Raw genomic sequence first — 17434 nt, forward strand, 5'->3', positions numbered from 1 at the left:
AATGCCTTCTTAACCACGATGCGTGATGCAAATTTCAAAGAATTATTTATCTGAACTGCTGGGTCTCTCTGTACTACAACATTACCCGAGACCTACTTTGAATTGCATAAGTCTTGCCTTCCTTCATGGATGTGACACCATGTCCAGTTGTCAGTGTAATGTAACTCATGGAGGAGCAGGGTAAATTGGACAATAATGGTTTTCATGGTTAGTGACATGTAAATGTAAGAAATTGTTGTTGTGTTCACTATATAGAAACAGTCGTATCATTAGCCTCACTGTTACTTTTCTTGAAAAATCTAGATCAATGGATAAAAACTGAATGTATGGGCAACGTTGAAGTCAAGGATGGTTTTAGTTCCATAGATTTTACATATCCACTTTAGTGGGAAATACCCAAAAGATCAATTGGTAATTAAAGAACAGATTGTAATTTAAAGCAGTATATTGGAGACAAAAGGTAACTCCTTTTCCCACCTGTGATTTGATTATTGGTAAAGAAAACTCAGATTGATATTGCACCTTTCACGATGGCAAGGTGTTTTGAAGTGGTGCAAAGCCCATGAAATATTTTCAAGTGTAATGCAGAGAAATATTTGGGTCAAATTCTGCAAAGCTTAATTATACCATCCATATCAGTGTGATTACTGGACAAATAATTTATTTCAGTTGGTTGATGAATGCATGTTTGGTATCAGGAACAGTAGGAAAACTTCTTTGTTTTTCTTTAAAGAGTGCCATTACATCATTCGCGCTGAAGGACAGATTGGGTCTCAATTTAACATGCCACTGAAAAGGTGATACATCCAAACACAGCACTTCCATGGTGTTGCATTAAAGTACCTGCTTTTTAAAGTGTAATTTGTCGTTTCTGCTGGATGGAATTTGCCTGGTAGTTAATGTGTCAGCTATGTTGACTTTAGTTGATGCATTATTCTTGGCCTTCTGTTTCTTCCATAGTGTGTGTCTGGGAAGCACACGTTATTTTTCTTTATGTTATTAGTTTCCATGTGTAAGAATTGAATAATTTTGGCATGCAGCTTTTTCATAATCCTTCCTTCAGTTGAAACATGCCTGATTGTCTTGCTTCTAGGCTGATGTGCGTTATTTGGTCTTAATAGGCTGGGAGTAAATATCACATCTTCATGTTCAGTATCACATTTCAGCAACGCATCTATTTATATTTGGTGATAAACATGATCTGCTTTTCAGTCTCAGTCTGTGAAGCATGTACCAATGTTCTTGTTACATTTATCAAAGATTATTCTTTGATTAAATATTCCATCCTGCTCCTATTCCAAATCTAAACCTGGACTGTTTCATAAATCTCAGCTTTAAATGTGCTGTTTTTTTTTCTATTATGCTTTTCAAAATTATTTAAATGACACAACTTATTCAGCTTATGGTTCTGAAATGCTCTAATACTTTAGATTTCGAAGGTAACATTGAGTAATGAATGTCTCAAGTTATTTGGAAAAGATCCTTTGGTATATATTTGATAAAATTTCTGTTGTCACTTCTAGTTCCATTTCTCTAAGGACTATTAGATGTTTTGTTGCTTCAGGTATGCCTGGAGCTTTTCTTGTAATCATCAATTTGAACATATTTTCTACCCCTGCTCACATCATGTTTCAACCATTGTTTACCTCTATCTTGAGAACTCCCTGACTTTGCATCATTGTACAATTTTTATATATTTTCTACATTTTTTAAATGCATGTAACATTACTTGCAAAATCAGAACAGACCTGACAAAGTACTTTAGATCAAATAAAAGGTAGATGCTTAAGATAAGGATGAATGCTCAAACCTGCAAGTTTGAAGGAATACACATGAAGAGAGTGAAAATGAATGTGGCTGGTGTTACACTGGAACAAATCGATAATGTTATCTATTTAGAACAAATTAATGGAAGATGGCAGATGTGATGTAGAAGTTGGAAGAAGAATAGAGATAACTGCAAGTAATTTAGTGAAGATTGAAGGAAAATAAACTCAACTTTGTAACAAGGAATAAAATCATCAGGGATACATTCTGTGCCTCAGACTCTGAACAATAAGTAAAGAACTACAGAAGAAAACAGGCATCTTGCAAATGTGGATACTAAGGCACATGCTAAAAAAAATCCATTTGCAAACCATAAGACAAATGAATATATATTTGAAATTGTAGGAGCCAAAAGAACTCTGAAAATAATGATGTCCAGAAAAAAAATGGTATTTTGGCCATTTAATCAGACCTGGAAAGCTGCACAGAAATCTTCTAAAGGTCAAAGTGGAGTGCAGCACATATAGGGTTTAACTTAGACCTAGTTGGATAAGGGATGTCAAAGTGTGGTTGCAGATGAGCTGAAGTGGATATGAGAGAATTTTGCAAGGAAAACTACTGTGGCATGCCATTACAGTACATGAGAATTGTAACAACAAACTTCTATTTTTCCTTCACGTCATTTACTTATTTTTTAATCAGCAACAGCTGACAGGCAAATTAGCTTTCCTCAGCCAATAGATAAAGGAATCAGATATCTTGGCTCCCTGCATTTGTGTTCAAATGAAGTTTTATTAGCTGATTTTTTTTTTGTAGTGTAAACATGCATCAAAACTGAGTATTTTGTTTTACATTCTTAGAGTCATAGATTTGTACAGCATGGAAACAGACCCTTTGGATCAACTCATCCATGCCGACCCAAATATCCTAAATTAACCTGGTCCCATTTGCTAGCATTTGGCCCATAATCCCGTGAAACTCTTTGATTGTTATAGACCCTATATTCGAATGACTGACTGAAAGGAATACACAAGATTTCATATTCTAACTGTAACAAACAACTAAAGGCAAAATCGCCTGAACACATTATTATAAAGAACAAAGAAAATTTATAGCCCAGGAACTGGCCCTTTGGCTCTCCAAGCCTGAGCTGATCTTGACTCTCCAGTCTCACTCTTTCGAGAGACTAACTCTCTCTATTTACTAATTTCCATTCTAAATATATGTATAAATTATTGCTAACCAATTTATTTCTAAACTAAGCTTCCTTTCCTATTTTCTGGTCATTCTTTGCCATACTTTGCATTCCCTAATTTGATGTACTTTTCAGTCAAACTGATTTGGGCATATTATAATGCACCCGTGCTAGATGGGATGTGAACCCAGACTACAGCCTAGAAATTGGGACACTATACTGCAGCACAGAATGTCCTGTTTCGTTATATTTTATTTTCCCTGAAATTATTTTAGTTAACCTTGGATTGTGGGTCCACCTTTAGGATATTTCTTTATAGCAGGAATATGTGCTGAAATTAATCTTGTAAACAGTTTTCTTCTGTCTCCACTTAATTTGCCTTCTTTAAGTTTACAATCCTTATTTAAATTTAAAATTGCTTTTCTTCTGAGGTTGTTTATTAATCTTGCCACACTTCACAAAACACAAGTCAAGTAAAAAAACGATTGTCTGGTTGTTTGAAGAATATGTTGCTGTCGGAAGTTATTATGAATGCATTCCCTCAACTTCACTCTAAACTACCAGTGCAAACCTGATTTTTCTCATTTATGCATAGATTAAAATCATCAATGATTATTGCTGTACCCTCATCAAAAACACTACTGCTGCTTGCATACTTTATCCCACATTGCGATTACTGATGGGGGGCATGTACACCAGACCATTGGTGACTCCTTTCCCCTGTGTATCCTCTCTCTCTCTCTCTCTCTCTCTCTCTCTCTCTCTCTCTCTCTCTCTCCCCTCCCCCCCCCCCCCCCCCCCCCCCCCCCCCCTTTTCAAATTAATGATGTATTTTGATTTCTGAAGCCATGGTCATTTTTTAAGTGTCACACAATGCTATTCTTGATGAATAGGGCTACCTCTCCACCTTTACTTAGTTTTCCTTCTTACATACCTTTAACATACTTCTCAATAATCAGAACCTGATCCTTGTCATTACACAGCCAAGTGTCTGTAATTGTTATCCGTTCATATTTCTTTACTTCATTGTGTCCTATCAATTAGTTTACTTGGTTATAAATTCTGTGCACATTCAGGTATAGAGTTTTAGTATTTTTAAAAAATCTTGAACCTCCTCTTGTCATTCTCTGACCATTGTTACTATTTTCCTGTTCTACCTTGACTGGATTTGCTATATCTACCCAAGCTTGATCTTTTGCTTAATGTGAAGTTCTCTCTGCTTTCCTAGTTATGTGGTTTGCTAAACAGTGGTGTTAGCATGTTTCACATGAAGATCAACTCAATTACGTGGTGTCCACTTTGCTTGCCTGTTTCTCGTGAACTGGAACCCACTTCTCCCATGGCAGTCTTTGAGCTATGAACTCACGCGACTAACCTATATGCCTACTGCAAGTTGGCACTTGGCTCAGATGATCTAGAGATTATTACCCTTGAGGTTCTGTTCTTCAGTTTGGTGCCTAGATCCTCATACTGTCTAAGCAGAGCCTTTTTCTAATCCTCCCAAAGTCATTAGTACATACAAGAACTGGATTCACCCCTCCCTTCTCCAAGTTCCTGTCTAAACTTGAACAGATAATACTGTGGTACTAGGTAGGTTATATGGATTTTTGCACCAGTGGTCATGTCTGCAACTGTAGTATCTCTGACTACCACACCGTTCCTTCTCACTTACCAAATAATACCTTACTGTGTGCGCGCATGTCATTTCTCTGCTGACTTTGCATTCATCGGCACAAGTGAGGACCTTAAATTTGGTAGATAATTGCAAGGGTTGAGGCTCCTGCATCGCCATATTTTTCTGCTTCTTGCCTGCTTCATTCATAGTCATGCCTTCCCATCTCTTCCTGAGGCAGTTTAATGTATAATTTTTAATAAAGTTTTACATTCCTGATATCTCTGAGACTTAGAAACTAAAAGTCTAAATACTGTTGCAACTGTCTAGGTTACTATTTACATGTGAATATTTTGTTGGATGTCATTGACCCCACAATAACCAAACAACTCAACTTTTTATTGAGCAACATTGGAGTGGGTCAGGTGAACTTCTGCTCTATTTCACCTTAAATTAAGCAACTTATCCTAAAGCATAATGGCTTTGTAAGCTTCATATTTTAATATTATGTCCTTAATTGCTGCTTGTATTATGACACAAAGAGTTGGTCTGTTGTCGACATAGAGTGATATAGCACAGAAACAGACCCTTGAACCCAACTCATCCACACTAACCAGGTTTCCTAAGAACTAGTCCAATTTACTTGTTTGGCCCATGTCCCTCCAATCCTTTCATATCCATGTACCTATCCAAATGTCTTTTAAATGTTGTAGTTCTGCAGACCTCTATCAGTTCCTCTGGCAGCTCTGAACATTGGTTTCATGGAGAATACACTGCTGAGGAAAAAATAAGGAACATGTTGAGGAGCTCTGATTTTATCCTGGAACTGACCATTCCCTAGCGAAATATGCCAATGCATGAACTCATTGTAGTAATTGAATATTTTTAAGTAATTCCATATAACAACCAGCTTAGATTTTTCTCTAGATTAGACAGTACAGAGCTGAAAGGAATGAGATGAACCTTTGCCAACAGTGTTTATTAGATTGTATTTTGTCTTCGAAAATGGTATTAAGTTGAGGGGAAGTGGTGGTATCATGATACTGTCACTGGACTTAAAATCCAGAGACCCAGACTAATGCTCTGGAGACATGGTTGTGGCATTCCGATAATAGTACTGAAGACATGTTCCAGGACTAGCCACATTCCCCAGCTAAGCTGTCCCATAATAGTTACAACACCAGCATCCACCTGTTAATGTGGATGCTGTCCTGTCCTGTCCACAAAAAACATTACAGATGTAACCCAGCCAACTCTGTCCCATCAATCTATTATCGATCATCAGCAAAAAAAAACATAAACCTGAGGACCGGGATCAGTTTAGAGTCCAGCAAAGGAGGTCAAAGAAACAGACTAAGAAAGGAAAAGAGAATATGAATGTATTCATGAGAAGCAAAAGGCTGATTGCAAGAGCTGTTAGGTATTGAAAAAATGAAGCTAGGTCAAAATTCGGCCCATTAAGGTGGGGATAGGAGATGTTATAGTAAAGAGCAGTGAAATGGCAGAAAAAGTAAACTGATTGCTGTACATGAAAGAAGAGACAAATTGTCCCAGAAATATTAGGTGACCAAGGGGCTTGAGAGACTGGGAAATATGATCTCAGTAAAAAAAGTGAAACTTGAAGTACTGGATTAAACCTCCTGAACCAGATAAGCTTTGTCCCAGACTGTTGAAGGTGGTGGTTATCTTTCAAAATTCTATAATTTCTGGAAATGTTCCTGCAGACTGGAAAATAGAAAATTGAACCACTGTGCACAGTTTCCCTTCTATAAAACAAAAAGGCAGGTTTGGAGTGGCAAACTGAGACTGCCATTCCCTGGATAATCTCACTCAATATTTCAGATCTATGATAGTCAGACCTTGAACGTTTTTCCAGTTCTGATCAAAGCATGGCTTATTGACTCTGACTCTCTCTTGCCTGATCTGTTAAGTATTTTGAATTACCTCTGTTTTAAAATTCAGATTTCCAGAGTTTTGCAATTGTGGTACAAAATTAAAAATGCAGTTTAATCAATATTGGTAGTTTCACTGTTGTAGCACTGACAAGTAGCGTATACAATTCCATAAGCCAATGTCTCAAATATTTCAAAACATTTGAGGAACAAAATTGTGTCCAACTGTGTTCATTATTTGTTTTTAATTCTAGTTTTGTCAACCTGGTGGCTGGCAGTTGTCCACTGAACGAAAGCAGCCGACATACTTTGTGGTGGTTCTGACAGATATCGACTCAGATCGGCACTACTGTGCATGTCTAACTTTTTATGAAGCTGAAATTAATTTACAAGTAAGTATATTCAAAGAATTTCCTATGTAATGCATCTTACTTTACAATGTGGTTAATATTTCATAAGTCCAGCCACCACAATAGGCTTCCAGAGAGAGGGTAGTTTGAAGAATGAAGAGCTCTGAGGGCTCTTACGCTGGGCAGGCTGCAGACACAGGACTGTACTGTCAGGGAGGGTATTCCAGGATCTTGATCTATTGCTGGTCCTTCACTGTCAATATGGTTCCAAAATCACAATTGTGTGTGGCTTGGAGGGTATCTTGAAAGTAGTGCTGTTCTTGTTTGTTACTCTTGTCTCTTTCGGTGGTAGCGTTGGCTGGTTTGACAGGTGTTGTTTTAGGAGCCTTCATGAATTATTGCACTGCATTTTGTAGATAGAGTGGCAGCAGTGTGCACTGTCAGTGGTGGAGGAAATGAATATTGAAGATTCTGAAATAAAACATGAGTCAAATAGCTGCTTAATTCTGGATGTTGCTGTGCTTCTTGAATGTTGTTGGAGTTGCACTCAACCAGATCAGTGGAGAGTTTTCAATCACACAACTGCCATGTGCCTTGTAGAAAGCGAAAAGGCTTTAAGGATATAAGATTTGAGGTGCAGACTCCTTAGCCCTTAACCTGTTCTTTCGATCAAAGTATTTATCTGGCTTACCAATGAAAAGATGTTGATGGATTCTTCATGAATATCAAGTGTGACAGTTGGATCTGTCTTGTTGGAGATGCTTAATACCTAGTGTATATGTGGTGCAAATGTACTTAACACTTATCAATACAAGCCTGAATGTTGTCCAGTTCCTGCCAGACTTGGATACCAACTTCTTTAGTATCTAATGAGTTGTAAGTGGTGTTGAATGTTGTGAAAGCATCAACAAAAGTCTCAATTTTTGACCTTCCTTCCATCATAAGGTGATTGATGAAGTAGCTGAAGATGGTTGGGCCAAGGACAGGGATCTCACGTTTCTGGTGGCGCAGGGGTAGATGTCCTACCTCTGGGCCAGAGGCCATGCTCAACCTTACCTGCTCAAAAGGTGTGTAATAATATCTCTGAGCAAGGTGATTAAAAAAATAACCAACATATGGATTTAGAGGGCTCTTGTGGCACAGTAGTAATGTCCTCACCACTTCCATCTGCTCAAGAAGTGTGTAAGAAAATCTCTGAACAGGTTGCTTCGGATCTAAAACTCAGTATAAAAATAACTAAAAACCCTGAGTAGAAGACCAGACTCTGACTAAGTAACTTTGGGTCCTTGTAGTGCAGTGGTGGTGTCTCTACCTCTGAGCCATGACGCCCAGTTTCAAGTCTCACCTGCTCCAGAGGTGGGTAATAATGTGACTGATAATAAAATATCTGCTCTGAGGAATTCCTGAACTGTTACCAATTATTATTACCAATGCCATCTAGGGTAAAACTAGCACAAAAATGTTGAATTTTACTGCCTTTTTCTCCATGGTGTGTTTACACTGAATTTTCCTTTCAAAACTGAGACAAGTGCACTATAAGGTATTATGATGCAAATAATTCTGGTTTAGGAGGTTGTCGTTTCAAGAATAGTGAATTTGGAGCTCATTACATTTTAAACATTTTACTTTTAAGCATTGTCCATGATCAGAATTATATTAAAATATGTATGTGAAAAATGAATTCTGTTTATACCAAACTTCAAAAATGATGTTATCATTATCTTTTACAAAATATAATTATGTCCACTATCAGGGAATGATGTGCTTATAATAGAGAACATTTAAGTACGGTTCCAGAGGATTGCTTTGCTATCCTTGTTGAACTATTAGATGCAATTTGTCACCAAGTATAATAAATTTTTAATTAATTTATGTGAGTAAAACTCCAAGAACATTGCTATAGTCCATTTGTACAAGAAGCATTTTTGGCAGCTGACTTGTTACTTAATTGAAATGCATCAAAACAAGTTCGAGATAAGTCTGAGCTAAATTATCTTTCCAGAATATTTCTTCAGATAATGATTATAAACATAATGTTGTGCAAAGATCTTTGTTTGTGAATGTTAATGTGAGGTTAAGGCCTTTAGTTTGTTACCTCCATCCTAAATTATAAAATGGAATGTGGATTATGGTATTCCAGTGTTTTTATCAGCAGATTTATTTTCCTCTTGCACAGTTAACCCTGAAGCTTGTCCTGGAACCTTTATGGATAGCTTCCATTTCCTTCTCTGGACAATCTGTCATGTAGACATCAGTTGCTAAACATATAAAGTTCAAGGTTCTTCTGGTCAGACACCACAATTATGAATTTATTAAGATAAGCTACATACATTGAATTCCATTCTAATGACTAGATAATATGGCAAGCTGTATTGTTGTCCTTGTATTGCATGAAAAAAACAGAACATTTTGCAAAAATGTCTTTAAGGTACAACATAAAAATGGCTCAAATGCAGCAGAACAAAAATATGAAAATTGTTTAATCTGTCCAATTTAACTTTAGAAAGAGTGATTTTGTTTTAAGATATAGCCATTGTTTCATGCCAGGGAGATGGAACATTTGTTATATGTTATCTGAACTGGCAGTTGGATATTAAACTTATAAACTTGGACTTCAAGTAAAGTGCACTTATTTACAAATTGAACAAAGAAGGTTGTTTTGCCAATCATTATTCCCCTTTAACTACTTAACTGAAAGTAGAAAAAAAAATCAACTTAAGACTAATATTTCTTTGTTGAAAAATCAATATCCATGATGGCTACTGTACAGTAGGATGCCATTCAGCCCATTGTGTCTCTGCTCATCACAGTCTCTACCACTTCCCTTTTGGCCTACAATAGTTTTTCTTTTTGGGACAACATCCAATTTTTTGATGGCTGTAAATGCATCAGCATCCTCCATTATTATTTTGCCATTCACCTTAAGTTGGTGTTCTATGGTTCTCAACTCTGTTGCTACCGGGAATGGTTTGTGTTACATTGCCCAGATTCATCATGATTTTGAGCAATCATATTAAATTTCTTTTCTTGCCGTTCTCTTTTCTAAAACGAGAAGACTCAGCTTCAGCAATCTATCAATATAACTGAAATTATTCAACCTTGTGACCATTCTTTTATTATCTTTTCTACTCCCTCTCTGTTGTCTTCAAACTTGCTGAACTGTGGTCCAGAATTGGAAACACGACTCCAGTTGAGGATGAGTCAGTCTTTCATGCAGTTTAGCCATAATGTTCTTGCTTTTGAACAATGTTTTTCTATTTATAAGGCCCAAGATTCCATGTGCCATGTTAATTATTTTTTCAACATGGCCTTCCCCCTTCAGTGATTTGAGCACACACATCCTTGGATTTCTCAGTTCCACAAACATGGAAAATAGGAGCAGGCTGAACTGCTCTTTCAGCTTGCTTTGCCATTCAGTATGATCATGGCTGCTCATCCACCTCAGTACTCATAACTACTTTCTCCCCATGCTCTTTGATCCCTTTAAACCTAACAACTATCTTAACTCCTTCTTGAAAACATTCCATGTTTTGGTTTCAAACTCTTTCTGTGGCAGAGCATTCCAGGCTCACTGCTCTCTGGGTAAAGAAAGTTTTCCTCATCTCAGCCCTAAATGGCCTACCCATCTTTAGACTGTGACCCCTGGCTCTGGACTCCCTGATCATCAGGAACGTTTTCCTTGCATTTATCTGGTCTCACCCAGTTAGAATTTCATGTGTTTCTATAAGATCTCTCTTCATTCTTCTAAGTTTCAGTGAATCAATTCAGTCTGTCTTCATGCGTCAGTCCTACCATTCCATGAATGAAGATGGTCAAGCTTTGTGGCACTCCCTCCATAGCCAGAACACCTTTATTCAGATAAGGAGATCAAAACTGAACATAATATTCTCAATGTTGTTTCACCAAGGCCATGTACAATTGTAACAAAACATTCTACTCCTATACTTGAAGCGGACATATCATTTGTCGCCTTCACAGCCTGCTCCACCTGCATGCTTACTGTCAGTGACTATTGTACACGGATATTCTGTTCTTGTTGAACCTCCCCCTTTCCTGATTTGATTGCTGTCCAGATTATTTTTCCTTTCTGTTTTTGTTACCAACTTGGATAATTTTCACATTTGTCTATCATCTGCCATGCCTTTTCTCTCACTCACGTTGTTCAAATCACACTAAAGCATCTCTGCATCCTTTTCACAGCTTACCATCCCATCCAGCTCTGTACCTTCTGCAACTGGGGTATGTTATTTAGTTCCCTCATATAAATGACTAATATATATTGTGAATAGTTAGGGTCTAAGCATTGATCCTTGTGGTGCCACTTGGGAAAATAACAGTTTATTCCTACTGTTTATTTCCTGTCTGCCAGTTTCTCTGTCTATGTCAGTGCACTAACCCCAGTCCCATGCATTTCAATTTTACATGCTAATCACTTAGTTGGGACCTTATCAAGTCATTTGAAAGTCTCATGCACTCTCTTTAGAATTGTATTCTTTGATTTACATTGCCTCACTTCATTCTTCCAAACAAAATCTATTGTTTCACAGTTCTTTGCATTAAATCTCATCTGTTACTGACTATCCATTCTATGAACCTGCTTTACGTCCTCTTGGAGTCTGTCGCTATGCTCATTATAGTTCACAATACCTTCAATTTTTGTACGTTTTAAAGTTATACTTCATAAATTTTGAAATTTCACCCTAAATACCCAAGTTCAGGTCAGTAATTCAAATCAACTAAAGTGGTAGTCCTAACATTGCACAAGCTCATCATATGCCATCCTCCAATCTGAAAAACAGCCAATCATTCACCACTATTCGGGGCTCCTGTCACTGACCCCGCGTTGTATCCATGTTGTCACTGTTGCTTTTATTCCAAGACTTTTAACTTAACTGGCCTGTCAGAAAAGCTAACATTTTGAAAGACCACTTATACATACAACCACATTACTCTCATCAACTTTTCTGTTAACTAATTTAAAAGGTCAAGTCTGTTAAATACTATTTGCCCTTTGCAAATGCATATTAGCTTTTCTAATTGACATTTGTCCAAGTGATAATCCGTCTACCAGATTATCAATTGTAAAAGTTTTCCCACCGCAAAGATTAAACACACTGAGCTGTCGTTACTGTGCTTATTCTTGCATTCCTTTTTGTATACGGCTGGACCATTTTCAATTCTCCTGTCAGTGTCCTATAGCATGAAAACTGACCCTTTGGTCCACCTAGTCCATGCTGACCATAATTCCAAACTAAACTGCAGTTGGCCCACATCCTTCCAAACATTTCTTATTCATGTACTTATCCAAATGTCTTTTAGATTTTGTAACTGTACCCACATGCACCACTTCCTCGAGCATTTCATTTCACACACTAATCACTGTGTGTGTGTGTGTGTGTGTCTGTGTGTGTGTGTTTAAAAGAAAACATCCCTTTTAAAGTCCTCTCACCTTAAAAATATGTCCCCTCGTCACGAAATTCCTCAACCCTTGGGAAATGACATCTGCCTTATCTCTGCCCTCCGTAATTTTATAAAGCTTTATAAGGTCACCCCATAACCACATCTGCTCCAGTGAAAAAGTCCCAGCCGATCCAACCTCCTCTTATAACTCAAACCTTCCATTCCTGGCCATGGAACCCTCTCCAGCTTGATAACATCCTTCCTAAAATGGGGCAACCAGAACTAGGCACGGTATTCCAGAAGAGACCTTACCAATATTCTCTGCAACCTCAGTATAACGTCCCAACTCCTATAATCAAAGGTTTAGCGATGGAGGTAAGTGTACTAAATATCTCCTTAACCACCATACCTATTCACGATGCAAACTTGAAAGAATAATGTGCCTGAACCCCTAGGTCTTTCTGTTTTACACAACTGCTCAAGACTTTAGTTTTAATAAGTTCTGCCCTTGTTTGTTTACCAAAATGCAATACCTCACATTTATCCAAATTAAATTCAACCTGTCACTCCTTAGCCTATTGACCCAATTGATCAGGATCTCTTTGTAATCTTAGATAAGGTTCTTCACTGTTCTTTACTATACCATCAATTTTGGTGTTATCCGCAAACCGTTGCTAACCATGTCTTTTATGTTCTTATCTAAATCATTTATATAAATGACAAACAAAAGAGGACTCACTGATCCCTGTGAAACACCATTGGCCTCCAGTCCGGGAAACAAACCTCCAACATCACTCTGTTTCCTGCCATTCAATCAATTTTGTATCCAGTTGGCAAGCTCACCCTGAATCCAAGTGATCTAACTACTAATTATTCTACCGTGCAGAATCTTGTCAAAGGCTTTACTAAAGTCCAAGTAAACAATGACTACCGCTGTGCTCTCATTAATCTTTTTGGTTACTTCCTCAAAAAACACAATCAAGTTTGTGACATAGGTATTTGGCAGCTGTTTTTACTGTGGAGAAGGATACGGAACTACAGAACCTGGGGAAATAAATAGTGACATCTTGAAAAATGCCCAAGATCTGATCAGGTGTAGCCTAGAACTTTGGGAAACTAGGGAAGTGATTGGGCCCCTTGCTGAGATATTTGTGTCATCAATAGCCACTGGTGAGGTGCTGGAAGACTGGGGAGGTTGGCTAATGTGTTGCTGCTATTTAAAAAAGGTGGTAAGGAAAAGCCAGGGAACTATGGACTGGTGAACATGACATCAGTGGTGGACAAGGTGTTGGAGGGGATCATGAGGAACAGATTTTATATGTATTTGGAAAGAAAAGGACTTATTTTGGGACCGTTAACATGGCTTTGTCCATGGGAAATCATGTCTCACTAATTTGATTGAGCTTTTTGAAGAAGCAACAAAGAGGATTGATGAAGCCAGAGCAGTGGATGTTAGACTTGTCCGAGAGTGGAATTAAACCAGGGTCCCTGGCGCTGTGAGGCATTAATGCTAACCACTGAGCCACTGTGCTACTCCAAATACAAGGAAGCTAAGTTACATCTGGCGTAGAGTATTATTAATGTCATTTTGCACGGGTTTTGTTTGAACTGTGAGAAACTATGTCTATCATTTTTTATCACATATCCTGTATTAAGTCTGTGTTTACTGATTGTAACCATATCCTGTTTAAGCACAGCAGTTCACATTCTGAGGTTTGACCAGATCAATACATACTTAATTGTGAAGCTAAGTGCTAATATATAAATTCACATTTGTTTATAATTCTTTGTGTAATATGTGTTTATAGAAAAGGAAAACTTGTTTGAGATGGCTGTATATTAAAATCAGAATAAGGATGTAAATCTAAAGACTCAAAATTAAAGTATGTTTTTTTATGGAGCTAAAATATTATGGGTGTATAGCAGCAATGGAAGCAGTTAAGCAGGTGGTTATCACTTATAGTATGCAATGTTTTAGAAAATTAAAGATGTTTCTACAGCAATCTGGGCAACATTGTACAATTCTAAGGGCAGAATTTTATGTGGGAATAGTAGCTGAAAGTGTGATAGGTAGATGGAGGTGGGGGTAATGGTGATAGGCTGGAGAGGAAGTCGAGCAGTTGGGGGAAAGGAAGATGGACAGGTAGAACAGGTCATGAGGGCAGTGCCGAGTTGGAAGGTTGGAACTTGGATAATGTGGAGGCAGGGGAAATAAGGAAACTGGTGAAATCTGTATTGATGCCATGTGGTTGGAGGGTCCCGAGGCGGAAGATGAGACCATTGCCAGTCCCTAACCACCTGATCTGTCCTACCAGTCCATCTTCCTTCCCACCTATCCACTCCCCTCCTCTCTGACCTATCACCATTACCCCTACCTCCATCTACCTATTCCACTTTTAGCTACCTTCCGCCCCAGCCCCACTCCCCTCTCATTTATCTCTCCATGCCCTCGGCTCACAGCCTCATTCCTGATTAAAGGCTTTTGCCCGAAACGTTGATTCTCCTGTTCCTCGGATGCTGCCTGGCCTGTGTTTTTCCAGCACCACTTTCACTCTAATCTTCAGCATCTGCACTCCTCACTTTTGCCCTCCTGAACAGTGGCAACCAGAACTGTACACAATAATAAAGCTGTGGCCCAACCAATGTCCTAGACAGCTACATCCTCCCAACTCAACTAACAAAAGCAAGTATTTCATATGCCACTTTCTCCCTGTTTGAGTGTCCAAATCCAAGATGCCTTTGTATACCTTTGTTAGAATGGTCAGATTTCGCACTACCCCCAACTGCTCCTTGTCCTCTTGTGTGTTGTGAGCTTAATCTCATGGAAAAACAATGGGTCAATGTCAAGTCACATTTGTTGAGTGGGACCATTAGTTCTTCTGCTTTTCCATTACATTGAATATTCTGTATATTTAGCGTTTCTAACCTCCAACCACCAGCCGCCTCAAAACCTTGCAGGTTGAAAGGGACCCTTGAATTGTCATTGATATTGCATATGGCCAACTCATGCACTGTCTTAGCTAAATCCTTTTTCACACAACACATTACATACCCTCCCATAGGTGTGCATCAGATTTGCCATTGAGGATGCTCACTTACCCTTGCAGCATGGAGGAGGCTGATCAGATTTCACAACAGTTTAGCCAGGGTCCAATGGACAAGCCCACAGCTGCTAACATCCTCTGCCACCTCCTTGCAGTTGCCTAAAAGACCATAAGAAATAAGAAAAAGAGTAGGCCATTCAGTACTGTGACATCTAATAGAATCACAGTTGGTCTGATATTACTCACATCCATCTGTTTCAGCTTTGGATCAGTTTAAGCAACTTTTTGTGAAGCTTTACTTTGACTAATGGCATTAGAGATAACATTTTACAAATATTGGTGATGGAAAGTGATATTTGATCCATTCCTGCCTGTCTTCCAATGCATTGTACATAAAAAGATTCAGGAGCCTGATTGGAATTCTGCATTAAGATCATTCATGACAATATTTTCAAATTCATAACTTCTACCCCATCAGAAATTATCTACGTAAAGAATAATAAAGATTCCTGGATGCTGCCCCATCTGGTGCCAGTAATGGTCTGCTTTTAACTGAGCAAAAGTCAGATTTAATAAGACAGACCTTACTGAAAAGTACCAACCTCTGGAGGCATAATTTAGGCCATACACACCATTATTTAATTTCCAGTGTTTCCCATTGCATTTGGTGCCTCTTTTGGAGTATAAAGAAGTATTCCCTCTTAAGTTAATCTTTCTGCAGAAATGCAACATTAATATCAACTGATCAACTTCCTTAATGTTTGATTCTAACAAAGCCAGAACATTCAAAATTACTTTTCCTGTTACAGGTGAATCTACTTATATCTTATTTCCCCAGTTTTTATTTGAAACGTCATGCCATTAGCCTTGCTTTAGCCTTAAATTCCATCTGGGGATGCATTTTTGGTACTTGTCCACCTATGTGATAGGACCCATAACTAGTACCTTAGCAGTTTAGTAGTTCTAGCTTTTTGGAATATTTTATTAACCTGACTTCTTGTTTGAACAAATATGTCACCACGTTTAAAAATGGAGGTAGACAAAAGGCAGGTAACTGTAGGCCTATTGGCTTAACTTCTGTAGTGGGGAAAATGCTTGAATTTATCATCAAGGAGGAAATAGTGAGACAGCTGGATATAATTGTCCCATTAGGCAGATGCAACATGGGTTTATGAAAGGCAGGTTGTGTTCAACTAATTTATTGGAATTCATTGAGGGCATTATGAGCACGGTGAACAACAGGGAACCAGTGGATGTGGTGTATTTCAATTTCCAAAAGGCATTTAACTAGGCTGCTGCATAAGGTAAAAGTACATGGCATTACAGGTAATGTATTAGCGTAGATAGAGAATTAGTTAACAAACAGAAAGTGAAGAGTGGGGATAAATTATGTTTTTCTGGTTGGTGATCAGCAGCTAGTGGTGTGCCCGAAGAATAAATGTTGGGATTGCAATTATTTACAATTTATACATATTTATGATTTGCAGTTGCAAACCGAATGTATAGGGTCAAAGTTTTGAAATAACACTAAAATGAATGATAGAGCAATGTGTGCAGAGGGCACTGAAAGTCTGCAGAGGCATATAGGTAGGTTAAGACAATGGGAAAAGGTCTGGCACATGGAGTACAATATTTGTAAATGTGAGGTCATCCATTTTGGCAGGAATAACCACTAAATGAACTATTATTTAAATGGTAAAAAATTGCAGTATGCTGCTATGCAGAGGGACCTGCATATATCTGTGCATGAATGACAAAAGTTGGTTTGTAGGTGCAGCAGGTAATTAAGGCAAATAGAATATTGTCCTTCATTGCGAGGGGGATGGAATTTAAAAACAGGAAAATTTTATGCTGCAGCTGTATAGGCTACTGGTGTGGCCACACCTGGAAGACAGTGTACAGTTTTGGTCTCCTTACTTGAGAAAGGCTGTGGACTTCAGTAAGAATGTGTTCGACAAGGTTCCCTATGGTAGACTAATTGGCAAGGTTAGGTCACATGGAATAGAAGGAGAACTGATCATTTGGAAACAGAACTGGCTCGAAGGTAGGGCTGGTGGAGGGTTGCCTTTCGGACTGGAAGTCTGTGTTCAGTGGTGTGTCACGAGGATTGGTGCAGGGTCCACTTGTTTTGTTATTTACAGAGGAACCTCAATTATCTGAAGAACACAGGTGTG

At 38.2% G+C, this 17434-nt stretch overlaps 1 protein-coding gene across 1 annotated transcript in view; it reads left to right on the plus strand.

The window, feature by feature from the left end:
• The window catches only part of sbf2 (SET binding factor 2), a 568047-nt gene that overhangs the window by 216573 nt on the left and 334040 nt on the right, over positions 1 to 17434 (plus strand). The window contains 1 exon segment of the mRNA XM_072592265.1: positions 6721 to 6858. Coding sequence (XP_072448366.1) covers positions 6721 to 6858 — 138 coding nt within the window.

Source organism: Chiloscyllium punctatum, chromosome 22 (genome assembly GCF_047496795.1).
Source record: "Chiloscyllium punctatum isolate Juve2018m chromosome 22, sChiPun1.3, whole genome shotgun sequence".
NCBI classification, from domain to species: Eukaryota; Metazoa; Chordata; class Chondrichthyes; order Orectolobiformes; family Hemiscylliidae; genus Chiloscyllium; species Chiloscyllium punctatum.